The sequence below is a fragment of the Rana temporaria genome, chromosome 13 (genome assembly GCF_905171775.1).
Source record: "Rana temporaria chromosome 13, aRanTem1.1, whole genome shotgun sequence".
In the NCBI taxonomy this organism is placed as follows: Eukaryota; Metazoa; Chordata; class Amphibia; order Anura; family Ranidae; genus Rana; species Rana temporaria.
In genome coordinates this window covers 14,307,786-14,330,286 of record NC_053501.1, presented here as the reverse complement: position 1 = coordinate 14,330,286, position 22,501 = coordinate 14,307,786, and the positions used below count along the sequence as shown (strand labels likewise).

At 45.9% G+C, this 22,501-nt stretch overlaps 1 protein-coding gene across 1 annotated transcript in view; it reads left to right on the top strand.

The window, feature by feature from the left end:
- Positions 1-21,478, top strand: part of DICER1 (dicer 1, ribonuclease III) — a 55,399-nt gene extending 33,921 nt beyond the window's left edge. The window contains 6 exon segments of the mRNA XM_040333634.1: positions 343-489; positions 3,534-4,383; positions 6,220-6,488; positions 17,004-17,166; positions 18,749-18,824; positions 21,090-21,478. Of these exon segments, the coding sequence (XP_040189568.1) occupies positions 343-489; positions 3,534-4,383; positions 6,220-6,488; positions 17,004-17,166; positions 18,749-18,824; positions 21,090-21,255 (1,671 nt within the window). The 3' untranslated portion in view covers positions 21,256-21,478.
- The last annotated feature ends 1,023 nt before the right edge of the window (positions 21,479-22,501 follow it).

The following is a 22,501-nucleotide window of genomic DNA, read 5'->3' as shown; positions in this document are numbered from 1 at the left end:
GCCCTGATTTTCAGGGCAAAATAGTGCGCGGTATACGCCGATAAATACGGTATTTATCGCCCCATGGTTATTGCTCTACATGCCCTGATGAGTGTTGAGCCCTGAACCACGTTGGCTTTTGTTGCAGAATAAAAAAAAAATGATGGACTGCACGACCTGTGGACTGTTTCAGTCAATTTTTATTTTTTTGTTTTTCTCTATGGTTCTAATTTTTTTTTCATAGAATTATAAATTGTATCCTGTTGTAGGGTGAAGGACCGCTAGTGGTAAATGAAACTGTGAAACTATAGAGTTTGTGATGTGGTAGCGGTCTACATACCAATAACCAAATCTGATTTGCAGGTCAGTAACTGTAACCTTTACCGTCTTGGTAAGAAGAAAGGCTCGCCAAGCCGCATGGTCGTCTCCATATTTGATCCACCTGTGAACTGGCTTCCCCCGGGTTATGTTGTGAATCAAGATAAGAGCGCGTGGGAGAACAACGAAGCGGTGAGTCGCCAGTGGGATGCCGTCTTGTTCCCAAATGCCTGAGCTGAAATATGACTTGGATCGCCTTACACACAAGCACTGCACCTAGTTTGTGGGTCTCTCTATACCAGGGTTTGACAAATTTGCTTGGAATCTAGGAGCCAGCTAAAAAAGTTAGGAGCCAGAAAACACACCCCGTCCCGACGAGCTTGCGCGCAGAAGAGCATATGTACACGGTGTTCAAACCACACATGTGAGGTATCGCCGCGATTGGTAGAGCGAGAGCAATAATTCTAGCCCTAGTCCTCCTCTGGAACTCAAAACATGCAACCTGTAGATTTTTTTTAAACGTCGCCTATGAAGATTTTAAAGGGTAAAAGTTTGTCGGCATTCCACGAGCGGACGCAATTTTGAAGCGTGACATGTTGGGTATGAATTTACTTGGCGTAACATTATCTTTCATAATATAAAAAAAAATGGGGATAACTTTACTGTTGTCTTATTTTTTAATTAAAAAAAGTGTAATTTTTTCCCAAAAAAGTGCGCTTGTAAGACCGCTGCGCAAATACGGCGTGACAGAAAGTATTGCAACAATCGCCATTTTATTCTCTAGGGCAGGGATCCTCAAACTACGGCCCTCCAGCTGTTGCAGAACCACACATCCCATGAGGCATTGTAACACACTGACATTCACAGACATGACTAGGCATTATGGGAATTGTAGTTCCTGAACAACTGGAGGGCCGTTGTTTGAAGACCCCTGATCTAGGGTGTTAGGATAAAAAATATATATAATGTTTGAGGGTTCTAATTAGAGGGAAGAAGATGGCAGTGAAAAATCGTGTCCCTCCCTGGCCAGCTTACTACAAAGAGTAGAAGGGGCGGTCTCTCTGCAGTGGTCGGACCCATTCCTGCTGAGCTAGAGCTGTGCAATTAGGGAGCAATAAGCTTCACTGGCTGCCTAGTTCTGGCTTTGAGTCAGCAGGAGGTGTCGGGTCTCTGCAGAGAGACCATTGCTTCTACACAGAGAGCAAGGGTCTTTGTCTGCAGCATACTGTGGAAGAGGACAGGCTTTTCAGCGGGAAGAAGGTTCCTTAGGCTGGGCGGTCAGCGGGAAGAAGGTTCCTTAGGCTGGGCAGTCAGCGGGAAGAAGGTTCCTTAGGCTGGGCGGTCAGCGGGAAGAAGGTTCCTTAGGCTGGGCGGTCAGCGGGAAGAAGGTTCCTTAGGCTGGGCGGTCAGCGGGAAGAAGGTTCCTTAGGCTGGGCGGTCAGCGGGGAGAAGGTTCCTTAGGCTGGGCGGACAGCGGGAAGAATGTTTGCATGCCTTAAAGGGGTTAACTGCAGAGATAAAACGATAATTCTCCCGCTCTACAAGACTCTGGTCCGGCTGCATCTTGAGTATGCCGTCCAGTTCTGGGCACCAGTCCTCAGGAAGGATGTACTGGAACTGCAGAGAGTCCAGAGAATGGCAACAAAGCTAATAAAGGGATTGCAGGACCTTGGTTATGTGGAAAGGCTACAGGCATTGAACTTATTCTCTTGAGAGGGGATATATCATCAATATAGAAATACCGTACTGGTGACCCCACAATAGGGAAAAAACTTCCCAGTGAAAGGGAATTTATTAAGACACGTGGCCATTCACTAAAATTAGAAGAGAAGTGGTTTGACCTTAAACTGCATAGAGGGTTCTTTACTGTCCAAGCGGGGTAAGGATGTGGAATTCTCTTCCAAAAACAGTGGTGCGCATCGATGATTTAAAAAAAAAAAACTTTTAGATGGGTATATTTTCACGATCACAACATACAGGGATACACCATGTACTATCAACATAAGCGCACATGCAGGGTGAACTGGATGGACTTGTGTCTTTTCAACTTCACCTACTATGTAACATATTTGAAAAGCAAAATTTGCTCATTGCTCTAAAGCAGTGTTTGACAAATTTGCTTGGAATCTAGGAGTCGGCTAAAGTCAGGAGCCAGAAAATGCGCCCCGTCGAGCTTGCGCGCAGAAGCGAACACATACGTGAGTAGCGCCCGCATATGTAAACGGTATTCAAACCACACATGTGAGGTATCGCCGCGATTGGTAGAGAGAGCAATAATTCTAGCTCTAGACCTCCTCTGTAACTCAAAACATGCAACCTGTAGAATTTTTTTAAGATTTTAAAGGGTAAAAGTTTGTCGGCATTCCACGAGCGGACGCAATTTTAAAGCGTGACATGTTGGGTATCAATTTACTCGGTGTAACATTATCTTTCATAATATAAAAAAAATTGGGATAACTTTTACTGTTTTATTTTTTAATTTAAAATTTTCCAAAAAAGTGCGCTTGTAAGACCGCTGCGCAAATACGGCGTGACAGAACGTATTGAAACGATCGCCATTTTAATCTCTAGGGTGTTAGAATAAAAACTATATATAATGTTTGGGGGTTCTAATTAGAGGGAAGGAGTTGGCAGTGAAAAATTACACGCATTAGAATTGCTGTAACTTGTAATGCCAACGGCCACCACCAGATGGCGCCAGCTCACAGAAGGAAGGGCTTGGGGCTTCACAAGGCCGCAAAGCCGCGGCCTTAATTACCGGTCGTCGCGGGCCCGCCGCGATCGCACAGCGGGAGAGGTGGGGGCGCACAGAGACACAGGATCCTGGCGATCACGGCGGGCCCGTGGCGGCCTCAATTACCGGCGGGCGCCAGGTCACAATTTCTTGTCGCCAAGGCGCACGGATATTGTCGACCCCCTGCTCTAAAGCAGGGGTGGCAAACCTGGGGCCCTCCAGCTGTTTCAGAACTATAAGTCCCATCATGCCTCTGGGAGTAATTGTAGCTGCCAGCCTTGCAATGCCTCAGGGGAAATGTAGTTTCACAACAGCTGGAGGGCCCCAGGTTGCCTACCCTTGCTCTGTGTCATGGGACCCTGATAGAGAGTCTGCCTTAAGCTGATGCTCTCTGTGAAAGACGTGTTTGTATATCATTCGCACCAACCTGCTGATTTTATTACAATTTTTTTTTTTTTTGTACCTTACTCTGAAAAATTAACAAAGTATTTGTCATGCGCAGGCCAGCGACGGGGTGACCGCAAATGGCAAAACTGACGAAGACTTTGATGATGATGAAGACGAAGATCTGATGTGGCAGAACCCCAAAGAGGAACCTGAATTCGAAGACGATTTATTGGACTACGACCAAGAACATATCAAGTTTATCGACAGCATGTTGATGGGGTCTGGAGCATTCGTGAAAAAGATTCCCCTCGCTACGTTCTCTGCTCCCGACACAAATTACGAGTGGAAACCCCCGAAAAAAACGGCCATGGAAAATGTCCAGTTCTCGTCTGACTTTGATGACTTCGATTACAGTTCCTGGGATGCCATGTGCTATCTGGACCCCAGCAAGGCCGTAGAGGAAGATGACTTTGTGGTGGGCTTCTGGAACCCGTCGGAAGAAAACTGCGGCGTGGATGCCGGAAAACAGTCCATATCCTACGACCTTCACACCGAGCAGTGCATCGCCGACAAGAGCATCGCCGATTGTGTTGAGGCTCTTTTGGGCTGCTACCTAACCAGCTGCGGTGAACGGGCCGCGCAACTCTTCCTCTGCTCTCTGGGCCTCCAGGTTCTTCCTGGGAAAAAGTCGGAGAATGGCGTCTCTGGCAACAAAAAAAGCCTTCTGTGCAATAAGATGGATGACTGTAAATCCAGTTATGACCTTTCCTGCAAAGGAGTGGAGTATGGTTATTTAAAAATCCCTCCCCGCTGTATGTTCGACCACCCCGATGCAGAGAAGACCCTGGATCACCTGATATCTGGCTTTGAAAACTTTGAGAAGAAGATCAGCTACCGGTTTAAAAACAAGGCTTACCTCCTGCAGGCCTTTACTCATGCCTCCTACCACTACAATACTATAACTGGTGAGTACCAATGGTAATGACTAGACCTTGAACCCGGTGAGTTAAGCCCTGTACACACGGGCCAGAATCTCTTTAGGAAAAAAAAAACGTTTTTCCTGATGAGATTTTTGGCAAGAATCTCTTGCCGCCCGAGTGTACACACACTCCATTCAAAAGAATGGCAAGAACGTGGTGACGTCACTGCGTACGAGTATGTGCTCGTCACATTCAGTGTTCTCGCCGCCATCTTGCTGCACCCTACCTATGCCTTGGAAGCTACCATGCATGCGTCGGTCATTTCGAGCATGTGCGGGTTTCCACGCAACAGGCAAGCATACACACTCTAGTGTTTCTCGGCAGGAAAACACTGCCGAGAATCACAACGAGAAAATAGAAAGCGGGTTCTCTATTTTTCTTGTCTAGATTTTAGGCAGTTTTCTTGACAAGAACCCTGAAATCCTCGTACACACGCACGAAGGCTCTGCCAGCGGTTTTGTTGCTGGTTCTTGCCGCGTAAATCAAGCGGGTGTACGAGGCTTTAGTGTCCATCCACATGAAAGCTTCCTCTCCGTTCAGTGTTTCAATGGCTGAACACTGATTAAGCCCTGTGGGTGGGACGAAACGCGTTGGGGGTGACCTGTATGTAGCCCAGGCTGAGGTTGTTTTCACTTTTCACACAGGTTTTTATAAAGCTGTGCGGCTAAGGAGTTTTCTCTTAGTATTTGAACACTCTGGGAGGGTTATCCAGGGGAAAGTGAAGGATGTGATATCAGTTGGTCATGGTAGGAATCGAAAAATGAAATCTAAACTCAATCACTAAAGTCTCATAAAAGCTTCTATGGTTTTTACATCTGCAGCTTTCATCAAAAGGATATCCTGAAATGTGTCACGGTGAGGAAGAAGGGGGGAAATGTTTATGTAAACAAGCATTTCCCCAGTCTTCCTAGTGACAGGACACTGATTGCAGCTTCCTGTAATCGGGAGCAGTGATCACTGTCCTGTCACACACAGCCCATCCCCCCCTACATCACTCCCTAGGGCACACTAAACCCCTTCAGCGCCACCTAGTGGTTAACCCCTTCACTGCCAGTGTCATTTTCACAGTAATCAGTGCATTTTTATAGCACTGATCGCTGTAAAAATTACAATGGTACCAAAAATGTGTCAAGTGTCCGATATGTCCGCCAGTTGCAGTTATGATAAACATCGCTGATCGCCGCCATTACTAGTAAAAAAAGAATAATAAAAATGCCATAAAACTATCCCCCTATTTTGTAGACGCTATAACTTTAATAATATACGCTTATTGCAATATATATTTTTTTTTCTCTTCCGTTCATAGACTGACACAGCATCCTTTGACAGTAGGGTTATATCCGCTTCCCTTTAGGCGAGTGTCTCCTAAAGGGAAGCGGATATAACCCTACTGTCAAAGGATGCTGTGTCCGTCTATGAACTCAGAGAAATGGATTTTACGGCGAGTACAAAAATCCTATTTTTTTTTTTTTACCAAAAATATGTAGAAGAATGCGTATCGGCCTAAACTACCCACAAATAGAGCTTTCTTTTGGTGGTATTTGATCACCTTGGCGGTTTTTATTTTTTGCGCTATAAACAAAAATATAGCGACAATTTTGAAAAAATTCAATATTTTTTACTTTTTGCTGTAATAAATATCCCCCAAAAATATATAAAAAAAAATGTTGGTGACCAATCAAAACTTGACATAGTTGAGTAGTGATGGCTCTTTAATACTTTCCTACCTAGTTCCCATCAGTCGTCATGTAGGGACATTAGTTCTGTACGGAATTGGCGAGAACTCTTTGCTAAAACCTCCTCTCTTCTCTGTCCCCCAAGACTGCTATCAGCGTTTGGAATTCCTTGGAGATGCAATTTTGGACTACCTCATTACCAAGCACCTTTACGAAGACCCTCGGCAGCATTCCCCCGGAGTTCTGACCGACCTGCGCTCCGCTCTCGTCAACAACACCATATTCGCCTCCTTGGCCGTGAAATACGACTACCACAAGTACTTCAAGGCCGTCTCTCCCGAACTCTTCCACGTCATCGACGACTTTGTGCAGTTTCAGCTGGAAAAGAACGAGATGCAGGGGATGGACTCTGAGGTGGGTTATGATGTCTCTGCTTTTCCATGATTACTGCTCTTAAACACTTGGTGACCGCAATATATATATAATGCAGCGATATATCGGAGGCCGATACACATCGGCCGAAAATAGCCGTTTTGATGTTTTGACGAAAATAGCCGTTTTGGAACGGCACACACTTGATCCGCTGCGGGATTGCAGAGCGGTAAAACGCACACTGAAATTGTCTCTGCTCTGCTCGCACACAGCCCCGCCTGCTCCTAACCACGCTGTGATAGACATGCGGGTCTAATGCTGAGATGTGTTCTGTCTATCACAGCGTGGGGTTAGGAGGAGGCAGGGGCTTTGTGCGAGCAGCGTGGAGACAGTTTCAGCATACGGGCGGTGAGTTGCTTTCTTTTCTAGCAGAACGTGTGTGCACTGTGCAGCCATCCGTCCTTCGCGCCCCCCCCCCCCCCCCACACACACACACACCTCTATCGCTCTGTCCCTCCCCCCTAGCTGCCTAGTCTGGCTCCTGTCCCTGCAGCCAATGCCCTCCTGTTTTTTGGAGGTGACAGGGTTAATAAAGAGAACCTGTCACCTCCAATTGCTATCACTCAGGTAATTATTTTCTCCTGTGTGATGGCAATAAAGTTAAGTGTAAAAAAAAAAATAAGAAATAATAATATAATTAAATTAATAAAATAAGTAATTAAAAAGTAAAGAATAAGAAAAATAATATTAAAAATAAGAAAATTATGCAAAAATTAAAGTACTTTGATAGGATGCTCCATACATTTTTGCAATCCGACTGTACTGTTTTAACATAAAATCGTTTTCGGTCTGACTTTTTTTTATTTTATTTTGGTTCTGCAATTTCCATTTCGGTGCACCTCTATCTATCTATCTATCCATCTATCCATCTATCCATCTATCCATCTATCCATCTATCCATCTATCCATCTATATCTCTCAACATCTCAACACACCGCCATTAATGTCTGAACCACTGGCAACAAAAGTGTGTACGCCCCTAAGTGAAAATGTCCAAATTGGACCTAAAGTGTCAATATTTTGTGTGGCCACCGTTCTTTTCCAGCACTGCCTTAACCCTCTTGGGCATGGAGGTCACCAGAGCTTCACAGGTTGTCACTGGAGTCCTCTTCCCCTCCTCCATGATGACATCACGGAGCTGGTGGATGTTAGAGACCTTGCGCTCCTCTACCTTCCGTTAGAGGATGTCCCACAGATGATCAATAGGGTTTAGGTCTGGAGACATGCTTGGCCAGTCCATCACCTTTACCCTCAGCTTCTTTAGCAAGGCAGTGGTCATCGTGGAGGTTTGCTTGTGGTCGTTATGTTGGAATACTGCCCTACCGCTCGATGTCCGCCAGTACTTGCCTATCATCGGCCACAGAGACATAACTGCAGTCTACCTATGTAAACGAGGCAGAGCACTGTTCTGTCAGTAAGGAAGGAAAAGCAAGGACAAAGATCAATGTCTTCCCCTAGTAAAAGCACCTCCCCCACAGTGATTAAGCACACCCTAGGCACACAGTTAACCCTTTTGATCGCCCCTAATGTTAACCCCTTTCCAGACAGTGACCGTGCATATGTTTTCTTTATCGTTACATCACGGGACACAGAGCGGCATTCATTACTATATGGGTTATATGGAGTACCTTCAGGTGTAGACACTGGCAATCTTCAAACAGGAAATGCCCCTCCCTATATAACCCCCTCCCATAGGAGGAGTACCTCAGTTTTTTACGCCAGTGTCTTAGGTGTTAGTCATGGTTTAGCTTGCCTCCGCATCCTTGGGATTAGGTGAGCTACCGGTTCTGTCCAAAAAAGCCTGCGCGCTAAAGTGGTCAGTAACCGGACCCCAAACCCTTGGGGTATAGCCCATAATGCTTTCTTTTTAAGAGAGCTGGACCCTGGGCCCAGAACTTAGAAAACCTTTGGGGCGCCTAATGTTTTCTGTTTGCCAGGGTGCTGTATGGGCCCAGGACAGTGGATCCTTCATGGAAGAAGAAGGTTCCCAGGGCCTGAAGGTCTAGACATCCCCACGGAGATGGGGGAAGATTGGACCTCTTGCTTGGCAAAGTCCTGCGGCATGGAGCAGGTAAGTGAGGGGAAAAACCTGCGGGGCTTGGCTCTTAGCAAGTTTTTTCTGGGAGGTCACAGGGGACATGCCTAAGGTTATGCATTGCATCTGGCAAACCAGTCACATATCATGAAGATAGGATGGCTCTATATGTTATATTTCCCCATAAAAAGTGACCTCCCTGGTAGTGTTGGAAAAGCTGTGTATGGGGCCTTTTATGTACAAGTGTATGTGTGTGTCAGAGAGCTATGCTTACCTGCAAGCCTCCAGGCGATGCTCTATCCAGTCCTCTCCCTCATGCCTGCAAGGCAGGCAAAACGCTGACCTCCTCGTGTGTTCCAGGCCTGCGGCTGCAGGAACAGAGAGGCCCTTCCTCCCAACCCCCCCCCCGTCGGCGGGCGCGCGCGCGGTGCGCGTGCACGTGTTATAGACGCATTTGGCGCCGTTTTAGCTGGGGGGGGAAGGGCGGGTCAGTGGTTTAAAGGAAGGGGCGGCCCTTCCTTAGATGCCACAGCTCATTCATTTCTCTGGCTTAAGGGAGGAAGGACTGGAGTGAAGCACGGGGCGCTGAGGACACACAGTGGCCAGAAAGAATACTACAGTCTTCAGAAGATTGTGGTTTAGCCTAGGAATAGGCTGGTTTTCTTTTCCATCTCATAGTCTTTTCTTTGGCAATACTACTCAGGGGGATAGAATGTTTTTTCTTGCCTAGATTGAAAAAAAAAAAAATAAAAAAAAAAAAAAGAAGAAAAGTTTTTCTTTTAAAAAAAAAAAAAAAAAAAGTGTCATCTAGGGTAGAGGAAACATTTTTTATTCCCCAAACAGGTGTCTGGGCATTTAACTATTTATAAGTCCCAGGTACCAATAAGTAGCAGGTGTACCTCGGTATTGTACCATGGCATCAAGATCAGAGGGTACAAAAGGTGGGGATTCCCCCGCAGAATCTGAGGTCTCGGATAGAGCTATGCCGCTGCTTTCCCCACAGGGAGCCTTTGGGCCATCGGGGTCTGGGGCTAGAGCTGACGCGAGTCAACCCAACCCTAAGGTGGTCACGGAGGAGGTGTTACTCGCCTCTTTAAATGAGATGCGGAGAAGCATGGGAGAAATGATAGCCGCAGCCATGCGGGGTAGTAAGCGGAATAGATCTCCGTCACCCGTGCGCGGACCCTCGGAAGAGGAGGTCCTTTCCTCTGGGGAATTGGACCTCTTGGACAGAGACCAAGTAGGTTCAGGGATCGAAGATCCGGATACAGAGGAGTCTGGGGCAGTCTCCCTGAGGGAGAGCTGGTGGATTCAGGGCTTGACGGACTTGGTCCATAAGGCATTCAACCTGCCTGTACCAGATCTCCAGGTATCGACGGTTTCAGCTTTGGGCTCACTGAGGGCGCCTCAAAGCAGTGCTGTGTTTCCGATCCATCCTCTATTGGAGGAAGTCTTGTTCCAAGAGTGGAACAAACCAGACAAGGTTTTCTTTCCACCTAAGAAATTTTCTGTCTTATATCCTATGGAAGAAAAGTTTTCCAAGAGATGGGCTTCTCCTGCAGTAGACGCAGCCATCTCATGTGTTAACAAATCGTTAACATGTCCTGTAGAAAACGTACAGGTTTTCAAAGATCCAGTTGATAGACGCTTGGAAGCCCTACTTAAGAACTCCTTCACTTCTGCAGGGGCAGTAGTACAGCCAGCCGTGGCTGCGATTGGAGTCGCTCAAGCTTTATCGGATCAATTTAAGCAAATGCTTGAACTTATTCCTGCCGAGCAGGCAGAAGAATTTTCGGATGTCCCTAAGGCCATATGTTTTACGGTAGACGCAATCAAGGATTCTATCCAACAAGCGTCACGTTTATCATTATCCCTTATCCATATGAGAAGACTCTTATGGTTAAAAAGCTGGGAGGCTGAGCCCCCATGCAAGAAGCTCCTGGCAGGGTTTCCCTTCCATGGAGGACGGCTCTTCGGAGAGGACTTAGATAAATACATTCAGACCATTTCAAGCGGCAAGAGTACTCTCTTGCCAACTAGGAAGAGGGTTCAGGGACCTGCGTTTAAACGACAGTCCTCCCCTGGGCAGGGGCCCTCTAATGCCAAGCAGTATCGACGGCCTCCTGCAAGAACAAACTTCGGCTTCAACAGCAGATCACAAGGACAGACTGTTAGGGGCAAGAGGCAGTGGTTTCGCAAGCCAGCAAAACCAGCCCCCAAGTCTACCTCATGAAGGGGCGCCCCCACCCACGAAGGTGGGGGGAAGGCTGCGACTCTTTTCGGAGATTTGGGAAGCCAGCATTCCCGACGAGTGGGTACGGTCTTCCGTGGCCACAGGCTACAAGCTAGAATTCCTAAAGGTTTCCTCCTCCTCATTTCCAGGAGTCAAGGATTCCAAACGATCTGGAGAAAGGAGCCGCATTAAGGTCGGCTCTAGATCATCTACTTTCCCAGGAAGTAATAGTAGAGGTACCAGTCCTGGAACAGGGGCTGGGTTTCTACTCCAACCTATTCATCATCCTAAAGCCCAATGGAGATGTCAGGCCAATTTTGGACCTAAAGATGGTAAATGCATACTTAAAAGTCCGCTCATTTCGGATGGAATCCGTGCGGTCAGCAGCTGCCACACTCCAAAAAGACGACTTCATGGCGTCCATAGACATAAAGGATGCCTACCTTCATGTTCCAATTTATCAGCCACATCAAAGATATCTACGCTTTATGGTGGCTTCGCGTCATTTCCAATTCGTGGCGCTTCCCTTCGGGTTGGCTACGGCCCCCCGGGTGTTCACGAAGGTTCTAGCTCCAATCCTAGCCAAGCTAAGGATCCAAGGGGTCACGATCCTAGCATACCTGGACGACCTCCTAGTCATAGACCACTCGTCTCCCGGCTTGGAACGAGCAGTGGCCCTCACGGTCCAATACCTCGAGAGGTTCGGCTGGGTCCTAAATCGAGAAAAGTCAGCATTCCAGCCCACAAGGCAGTTGGAATATCTCGGCATGAGATTAGACACGGAACAACAAGGGGTGTTCCTACCTCGGAGGAAGGTCAAAGCCATCAAGGAATTAATCCTACTGGTTCTAAGCAAGAAAGAACCGACTATTCGCCTATGTATGAGATTACTAGGCAAGATGGTGGCTACTTTCCAAGCGGTGCCATACGCCCAGAGCCACACTCGCATCCTGCAGGCAGCCATCCTGTCAGCATGGAGCAAAAGGCCACAGGCCTTGGATATCCCGTTGCCTCTCTCATCAAGAGTCCGGCAAAGTCTGTGTTGGTGGTTAGACCCTCAGAATCTACTGAAGGGAAAATCTTTCAGCCCAGTGGCTTGGAAGATAGTGACCACAGACGCCAGCCTGACGGGCTGGGGAGCGATTGTGGATGGTTCCACTCGCCAAGGTATTTGGGCAAAGCCAGAGAAGCTTTTACCCATCAACATCTTGGAGCTCAGAGCTGTTCGACTAGCCCTCAGGGCTTGGACGTCGAAATTGCAGGGGCTCCCGGTGAGAATTCAATCAGACAATGCCACGGCAGTGGCATACATAAATCACCAAGGGGGGACCAGGAGTCAGGCCGCTCAAAGAGAAGTGAGCTTGATTCTCCTATGGGCAGAGGCTCATGTGCCCTGCATATCGGCAATATTCATTCCCGGAGTGGACAACTTTCAGGCGGACTTCTTAAGCCGCCAGACTCTATGGCCGGGGGAATGGTCTCTGCATCCACAAGTCTTTCAAGCACTCTGCCAAAGATGGGGAGTGCCGGACGTGGATATCATGGCATCGAGACTCAACAAGAAGCTAGACAGGTTCATGTCCCGCTCAAGGGATCCGATGGCCTGCGGAACCGATGCTCTGGTTTGCCCTTGGCATCAGTTCAAGCTTCTTTATGCGTTTCCCCCGCTCCAGTTACTACCCCGCCTGCTGCGCAGGATCCGGGTGGAGCACATACCAGTTATCCTGGTAGCTCCAGCATGGCCCAGAAGGGCTTGGTACTCACTAATCCTAAGGATGGTAGTGGGAAACCCTTGGACTCTGCCTCTAAGGCCAGACCTGCTATCGCAAGGTCCGATCCTCCACCCTGCCTTACGGCATCTAAATTTGACGGCCTGGAAGCTGAATCCTTGATTCTCAGGGGTAGAGGTCTGTCTCAGAAAGTAATCTCTACCCTAATCAGAGCCAGGAAACCGGTCTCTAGGGTGATTTATCACAGGGTCTGGAAGGCCTATATAGGCTGGTGCGAGTCCAAGCTATGGCTTCCTCGCAAGTTCACCATAGATAGAGTTTTAAGTTTTCTCCAGCTAGGAGTGGATAAAGGATTGGCATTAAGCACAATCAAAGGACAGATTTCTGCCCTGTCAGTGTGGTTTCAGCGGCCGCTGGCCACCCACTCGCTGGTTAAGACCTTCCTTCAAGGGGTCTTACGTATTAAACCTCCAGTTAAATCCCCGCTTTGTCCGTGGGATTTAAATCTTGTTCTGTCGAGTTTACAGAAACAACCGTTTGAGCCGTTGGCTGAAGTTCCTTTGGTTCTACTGACAAGGAAGTTGGTGTTTTTGGTTGCCATAGTTTCCGCAAGAAGAGTTTCGGAACTGGCAGCCTTATCCTGTAAGGAACCATATCTTATATTTCATAAGGACAAGGTCGTTCTCCGCCCTCATCCTTCCTTCTTACCGAAGGTCATATCCAGTTTTCATTTGAACCAGGATTTGGTATTACCATCCTTCTTCCCTAAACCTACTTCCAGAAAGGAAGGGTTGCTGCATACCTTGGATATTGTCAGGGCCATGAAGGCCTATCTTAAAGCTACAGAGAAGATCCGGAAAACAGATGTGCTGTTTATTCTACCGGATGGGCCCAAGAAGGGGCAGGCAGCTGCAAAGTCCACCATTTCTAGGTGGATTAAGCAATTGATCACTCAGGCCTACGGCTTGAAAGGGTTGCCTCCTCCAGTATCATTAAGGGCTCATTCTACTAGAGCCATGGGCGCCTCCTGGGCAGCACACCACCAGATCTCTATGGCTCAAGTTTGCAAGGCGGCAACCTGGTCTTCTGTCCACACATTTACAAAATTCTACAAGTTGGACGTAAGAAGGAATACTGATACTGCCTTCGGGCAGGCAGTGCTGCAGGCTGCAGTTTGAGACCCTCGGATTCCGGGGGCTCCTCTTTTTTTGAGTTAAATTTAAAATTTAAGATTATTTTTCTCAAATAAGTTGGATTTATTATGATTTGAGTATATCTCTAAATTAAATCCTTTTGTCTTGGAGATGTTCTCCCTCCCCTCATTGTAAGCATTGCTTTGGGACATCCCATATAGTAATGAATGCCGCTCTGTGTCCCGTGATGTAACGATAAAGAAAAAGAGATTTTTAATACAGCTTACCTGTAAAATCTTTTTCTTGGAGTACATCACGGGACACAGAGCTCCCACCCCTCTTTTGAGGACCATTTTGGGAGGCATACTGCTTGCTACAAAACTGAGGTACTCCTCCTATGGGAGGGGGTTATATAGGGAGGGGCATTTCCTGTTTGAAGATTGCCAGTGTCTACACCTGAAGGTACTCCATATAACCCATATAGTAATGAATGCCGCTCTGTGTCCCGTGATGTACTCCAAGAAAAAGATTTTACAGGTAAGCTGTATTAAAAATCTCTTTTTTTTAGCACTATTAGCGTCGCTGGTCCCCAAGAGTGTCAGAATGACCACCACAATATCAGTCCTGCTATGAGTCGCTGATCGCCACCATTACTAATAAAAATAAATGTACCCCATATTTGTAGACGCTGTAACGTTTGCACAAACTATCAATATACGCTTATTGGTTCTGGAGGTCAAGTGGTTAGTAGCACTGTGCAATATAATGGAGACTGACCCGGAATGAGAGTCCCACTTTGCATTGGAAGCAAATTTAAAAAAGCAGAATTGGGCACTTGGCAATTTTTAGAAATGCATTTTATTTCCTGATACGGATTATTGTTGCTTCCTTTCCTGTTTATGAAGCTCCTGCATCTTGAATGGTCTTGGTTTCGGCTTCAGAGTGACGTATCTGCCAGCCTCGCTGTGACCGAGAGCAATCCCCCAGGTGTAGCAGTAACCAGTGTGGTCATCTCAGAGACTGATGTCCATGTATAATACTGCACACAGTCCAATATAGACCCAGAAGGTCTCCAGTCTTCACCCCGAGGCAGTTTTCAGGCGTTTTAGCAATAGAAATGACGCCTGAAAACTGCCTTCCATGCCGCTGTCCAACAGGGCACTCGAGAAGAGGAGGAGGAGTAAGGAGCGCCGCTGAGGGACCCCAGAAGAGGAGGATCCAGGGGCCACTCTGTGCAAAACCAACTGCACAGAGGAGGTAAGTAATTAAGTATGATTTTTTTTTTCTTTACCCAGGAACCTTTACATATCCTTTCATCTCCAAAAGATTTACCCCCCTTCCTGACCAGGCCATTATTTGCGACACAGCACTGTTTAACTGGTAATTGTGCGATCGTGCAACGCTGTACCTAAATGAAATTTAGGTAATTTTTTTTTATATTTAAAATATATAAAATATGTATCTTTGTGTGTGTGTGTGTGTGTGTGTGTGTGTGTGTATTTTAAAAAGACGATTTTGAAGAAAAATATATATTTGTTTTCTTTTATGTAAAAAAAAAAATCAAATTTCTTCATCAATTTAGGCCAATATGTATAGATGTATTCTACAAAATCCCAGTAAGCGTATATTAGTTTTGCTATATATATATATATATATATATATATATATATATATATATATATATATATATATATATATATATATATATATATATATATATATATATATATATATATATATATATATATATATACACACAATTTTTTATTTTATTTTTTAAATGCCATCCATGCCTTCCCTCCTGACAGAACGGAGATCTGCCTTGTTTACATGGACAGACTGCGTTCTGCCTGTGTACTGAAGGATGTGTAATCATAGTGGGAGTGGTGAACATTCACGCTCCAGACTCATATATATATATATATATATATATATATATATATATATATATATATATATATATATATATATATATATATATATATATATAATCCTGTACGCAGCGTCCAGCCTTTAAAACTGCTATAGGGCGGTCGGGAACTGGTTAAAAGTGGGGGAAAATAAATCCGTACAGCTCTGCGAGAGAGATTATATATATATATATATATATATATATAAATTATTTCAAATGCGGGAAAATACCTACCATATATACTGGAGTGCAAGCCGAGTTTTTCAGCACATTTTTTTTGTGGAACGCTGGATGGGGCACCAATGGCAGACCTGCCAATTCTGATGTTCAATGGCAAATGCCAATCAAGCTCCACGGAGCTGAGCAGTGAGCGCATGGCCTAGTGGAGCAGTGGTTCTCAAACTCAGTCCTCAAGTGCCCCCAACAGGCCATGTTTTCAGGTATTCCTTTACTTTGCACAGCTGCTTTAAATCAAGATTGATGACATGGTATTGGTAAGAGCTATTTTATGTAAGGGAAGTTCCCAAAACATGGCCTGTTGGGGGTACTTGAGGACTGAGGTTGAGAACCACTGTACTAGAGGATGTTGGGACTTCAGACCACCAGCACGAAGTCTGTTTCTGATCAGACATTCACACCAGTGGCCCGTTGGATGTTATTTTGTAGAGCTCTGGCAGTGCTCATCCTGTTCCTCCTTGCACAAAGGAGCAGATACCGGTCCTGCTGATGGGTTAAGGACCTTCTACGGCTCTGTCCAGCTCTCCTAGAGTAACTGCCTGTCTCCTGGAATCTCCTCCATGCTCTTGAGACCACGCTAGGAGACACGGCAAACCTTCTGGCAATGGCATGTATTGATGTGCCATCTCATCGGGTCCAGGTATTTCCTCGGGTCCAGGTATTTCCTCGTGCTACCAGTAGTGACATGGACCCTAGCCAAATGCAAAACTAGTGAAAAACTGTCTGAAAAGATGAGTAGGGAAAGAGGCTCGGGGCTCTCTGTCCAGGCCAGAGGCTCGGGGCTCTCTGTCCAGGCCAGAGGCTCGGGGCTCTCTGTCCAGGCCAGAGGCTCGGGGCTCTCTGTCCAGGCCAGAGGCTCGGGGCTCTCTGTCCAGGCCAGAGGCTCGGGGCTCTCTGTCCAGGCCAGAGGCTCGGGGCTCTCTGTCCAGGCCAGAGGCTCGGGGCTCTCTGTCCAGGCCAGAGGCTCGGGGCTCTCTGTCCAGGCCAGAGGCTCGGGGCTCTCTGTCCAGGCCAGAGGCTCGGGGCTCTCTGTCCAGGCCAGAGGCTCGGGGCTCTCTGTCCAGGCCAGAGGCTCGGGGCTCTCTGTCCAGGCCAGAGGCTCGGGGCTCTCTGTCCATTTATTGTTATCTAAGAGTGAAATTCGGAAACATCACCCATTAGACTGACCATTAACTGTAAATGCAAAAACCCATTTTGTTTTTTTTGGAAATTTTCAGCTGAGAAGATCAGAAGAAGACGAGGAGAAAGAAGAAGACATAGAGGTCCCTAAGGCGATGGGAGACATATTCGAATCACTTGCCGGAGCGATCTACATGGACAGCGGCATGTCCCTGGAAACCGTTTGGCAAGTTTATTACCCGATGATGAGACCGTTGATAGGTGAGTCCGCAGATGTCCTACACTCAGTCTAGCAAAAAAAAGACACATTTTTAGAACTTTTATCTGGAGTAAATGGTTTATTATCTGGTTGAGATCCCAATTTTGTATAACCAGTCAATGGTTTGTGTTCACCGTAGTGACACTGTCCTGCTCTGGGGAGGTGATCAGTATTTTTTTTTACATTATGATTGCTTATTACAGTCATCACTATATAGGCAATCCATTTTTTTAAACTGCGAATGGCATCCATTCATTTGCCATTGTGTACATTAGTGATGGCTGTGATTTTGTTCCTGTCTTTTCCATGTGATGACTGACCAATCACAGAGCTCATCATAGTAGTACACAATGGCTACGAATGAAAGTCATTATTTACAGATGTCATTGGTCACAGCGATCACATGGTGTCAGGGCCGCTCACAGCAGCCTGTTACAATGATCTGTGTTCCACTGGACACTGCGGGGCACAAAGCGCGCTGCTGCCTAGCCCAAAGGGTGAGCACGAGGCACGTAACTAAGGGGGGGGGGGTCTATACGTTGCTCTTTGCAAGTGGTTTACCGGGGTTATGGCCGAACCCGCTCCTGCCGCTCGCCAGTGTTTTTCGGGCTTACTGATTTCCACCGGTTTGCTTGAGAAACAATCCGGTGGTGCGGCTGGCTGCTCCCAGATATTCTTTGATCACCTCTATGGCCTTGGAGGACTGGAGCAATGACATGTCACTTCCAGTCCAGGCTAGAAGTAAATCATTTTTTTTTTTTTCAAGCAAAGATCAAAAACATTTTTTTTTTTTTGTAGTATTATTTTTTTTTTTTACATTTAAAGCTAAAGAGGAGATTTGTGGTCTTTCACCCCAGATCTCTCCATAAAGAGGACCCGTCATTCTTATTTCTATTAAAAGGAATATTTTTAGTCCTATTACTAGGAATGTAGGCAAACAAAAAGAACCAACAGTGTAAAACACAGAAGCGAACACATACGTAAACTGTTTGAAGGGATACCTCACATTTGTGGAGCGAACACAGTTTACGTACGCCTACAGTACCCATAATGCCAGGCGGGAAATCCTACGTGTCATGTGACATAAAATGTCACATGGCGCGGATGACAGAGGAGGGACGCAAATGGGCGGCCCATGGTAATGGGCCATCGAATACGGCCCGCCCCCCGCAGGGGGCACATATAAACAGATAGGCAGGTCATCCAGGGGGACCACAGGCAGGGAATGAGCAGAAGCCAAAGTTGGGCATCTATTTAGCTCAACATGATCTTTCACATTATACAAAATAATTGGGTTGTATATTGTTTTTTTATCAATTCATTAAAATATTTATTTTTCCCCCAAGAATGTGCTTGAAAAACCACTGTGCAACAATCACCTTTTTTATATTCTAGGGTCATTGCTAAAAAATGTGTGTTTTGGGGGTTCCGAGTCATTTTTTATCAGAAATTACTGATTTAAACTTGTAAACAAAAAATGTCAGAAAAAGCCAGGGGGTCAACGTTATCCACACCGCATTTTTTTGTTTATTTTTTTGTATACATTTTGCAAATCTGTAACCAAAACTTTTATTTCTATTACAGAGAAATTTTCAGCCAATGTTCCTCGTTCCCCAGTGAGAGAATTATTGGAGATGGAGCCGGAAACTGCCAAGTTCAGGTAAGTTTGATATAGAGGGGCGATCCTGGATGCTGGGTCGTAATCCATCCAGGTGTATTGTGAGCTCTGGCTCCTATATTTGGTGAAACCTTCCACATAGATTTGCAAATTATGTATCTAAAGAAAAAGAGGGCGCCGCCTTCTAAGTGTAGTTTGAATAGCGATACACTCAAATATATAAAAATGCACTCACTGTGTAGTATGGAAAACTGGCATATCAAATTAAAGGTCCGGTAGAGTCCACCCTGGGATAAGTAGTCTGTTGGAATTAGAAAGGGCCAATGGCTAGCTGCAGTTAGGCAGGGGCGTGACCATGCCGAGCAGGATGGTGGCTGGGTAAATTAAAACCTGCTCGGTCTTCTCCAGCTGTTACCCGCAGAGCTGGGCAGGAAAGCATCTGGATCTCCATAGCAGGAAAAGGCAGTGGAATCCACCCTGGTGTAAGTAGTCTGTTGGAGCAGAAAAGACCGATGTCTGCAGAGTTGGGCAGGGGCGTGCCCAGACTCGGCAGGATTGCAGGCTGGGTAGATGAAAACCACACTCTCGTTCTTCAGCTGTGACGAGGAGAGCTGTGCAGGAAAGTGTCTGGATCTCCGTAGCAGGAGGAGGCAGTGGCGTCCACCCTGGGATAAATGGTCTGTTGGAGGAGAAAGGATCAATGTCGACAGGCAGGGGCGTGGCCAAGCAGAGAGAAGCAGGATGGCGGCTGGGTAGATAAAAACCGCGCACTAATTTTTCAGTTGTGACAAGCAAAGCTGGGCAGGAGGAGGCAGTAGAGTCCACCCTGGAAGCAGTTTGTTGGACATCAGCCCTTTCGGCTCCATCTGCAGACTTAGGCAGGGGCGTTGCCAGAGCAAGCAGGATGGCAGCTGGGTAGATAAAACTGTGTGCTCAGTCTCCTCCAGCTATGACAAGCGGTACTGGGCAGGAAAGCATTCTGATCTCTATAGCAGGATGCGGCAGTTGAGTCCACCCTGGGATAAGTAGTCTGTTGGAGGAGAAAGAGCCAATGTCTACAAGCAGAGTTAGGCAGGGGCGTGGCTAGGCCAAGCAGAGAGAAGCAGGATGGTGGCTGAGAAGATAAAAACTGTGTACTCCTCCTTCTCCAGCTGTGACCAGCAGAGCTAGGCAGGAAAGTGTTCAGATCTCCGTAGCAGGAGAAGGCAGTTGAGTCCACCCTGGGATAAGTCTGTTGGAGGAGGAGAGGGCCGATGTCGATCTTCGGAGTTAGGCAGGGGCGTGGCCAAGCAAAGTGCAGCTGGATAAATAAATCCACATGCTCAGCCTCCTCCTCAAGCCTGCCTAACATCCTATGTGGGAAGCGCTAAAAATAGGATGTTGGCAGGCTTGAGAAACGGACTGTTCTATCCTGAAACGCGTAGCCACGCCTCTACAAATGTAACGTGTGGTTTCACTGGCTGCTACAGAGATCCACATGCGTTCTGGCCCAGCTCTCCATGTCGTAGCTGGTGAAGACCGAGCTTGTGTTTTTTTTTTTTTTTTTTTAACCCAGTTGCCTTTCTGCTCCACTCCAAGCCTGGCCACGCCTCTGCCTAACTCTGCAGATAGACTTCAGTACTTTCTCCACCAACAGACTACTTATCCCAGGGTGGATTTCACTGCCTTCTGCTACAGAGATCAGACACATTCCTGCCCAGCTCTGCTGGTCACAGCTGGAGGAGACCAAGCACGTGGTTATCTATTCAGCTGCCTTTCTGCTCTTCTTTCCTTGGCCACGCCCCTGCCTAACTCTGCAGATTGACACTTGCCCTTTCTCCTCCAACAGACTACATTTCCCAGAGCGCACTCCACTCGACCTGTCATTTGATATGCCAGTTTTTCGTGTCGCACAGTGCATATTTATACATTTGATTTTATCGCTATTGCAATTAACTACACTTGGGTGGCACTCTTCTTTTCTCTGTCTTTTTTTTTTTTCTTTTCCTTCATCTTTTTTTCCTTCATCTTTTTTTCCTTCATCTTTTTTCCTTCATCTTTTTTCCTTCATCTTTTTTCCTTCATCTTTTTTCCTTCATCTTTTTTCCTTCATCTTTTTTCCTTCATCTTTTTTCCTTCATCTTTTTTCCTTCATCTTTTTTCCTTCATCTTTTATTCCTTTCATTTCCTTTTTTCATCTTTTCTTTCTCCTTTTTTGTTTCCTTTTTTTTTTTTTCTCTTTTCTTTCTTTTATTTTTGCTTTTAACCTGTTTCATTTTTATATTCATGTTTTTGTTCTGAGAAATCACATTTTTTTAATTTCGGCAGCCCGGCGGAGCGAACCTACGACGGCAAAGTCCGAGTCACCGTAGAAGTCGTAGGCAAAGGAAAATTTAAAGGCGTGGGCCGGAGCTACAGAATTGCCAAATCCGCCGCTGCCAGAAGGGCCCTTAGAAGCCTCAAAGCAAATCAACCTCAGGTCGTATCCAGCTGAGAAAAATGATTGGTCGATGCAAAAAAAAAAAAAAAGTCCATCCACCGGGGAGAGTTCGACATACCTGTTATGACTAACCTTACTGACGTTGAGAGGAGCAAATTACGGAGGAACGTAACGCTTGAAAAGTACAGATCAGATCGGTAACCGCGTTGGGTGGTGTAGGCCACGTCAAGCTCTTTGCAAGCCAATATGGGACAAGATGGTGTGTTTTTTTTTTTTTTTTTTTTTTTTCTGTTTTTTTTTTTCTCCTCCACAAGTCTTCTATAACCACAAATAATTTATAGCACATCCTGAAGGCAGCATCCATCTGATCTCACTTCATTTTTTTTAGAGCTTTGCTCAGTCATGGGTTGCTAAGGGAGAGGAAAAAAAATATCAACCTGTGAATGAAATCGTGTATAAGTATTTTTGTCCCGTTCATTTTTTTTTTTTTTTTTTTTTTTTTTTAAGTGGTCATGGATAAATCTGAACCAATGGGGTGCTCTTAATTACCATTATTATTATTATTTTTGTCCTGTTTTTCATGCACAAAAAAAAGTTGCCTTTTTTTGGGGGGGAGGGGTTCTGGTTTTCATGCAAAAAAACAAAAGATTAAAAAATATTGCACTTAGGACACCGTTTTTGTGTCAAGGGGTGAGAGAATATAACTTTGTATTATGTATTTAAAAAAAAAAAAAATGAATGTTAATCGGAAGGACAATTTTATGCCACAAAGTTGCTATTTGATAGAATTTTACTGTCTTCTGGACAGAGGACTATCACTACTCCCTCTTCTTCATTCAAGCAGGTCCAACCTCGACTCCTCCACACAATATGCATGCAGTAACTATCGATATAGATTTTTTTTTTTCTCTTTCGTTCATAGACGGACACAGCCTTCATTGACCTTTGGGTTATGCTTCTTCCTACCAGGAGATCTCCTGGTAGGAAGAAGCATAACCCAAAGGTCAATAAAGGCTGTGTCCGTCTATGAACTCAGAGAAATGGATTTTACGGTGAGTACAAAAATCCTTTTTTCTCTTTCGTTCATAGACGGACACAGCCTTCATTGACCTTAGGGTTATGCTTCTTCCTACCAGGAGATCTCCTGGTAGGAAGAAGCATAACACAAAGGTCAATAAAGGCTGTGTCCGTCTATGAACTCAGAGAAATGGATTTTACGGTGAGTACAAAAATCCTTTTTTCTCTTTCGTTCATAGACGGACACAGCCTTCATTGACCTTTGGGTTATGCTTCTTCCTAC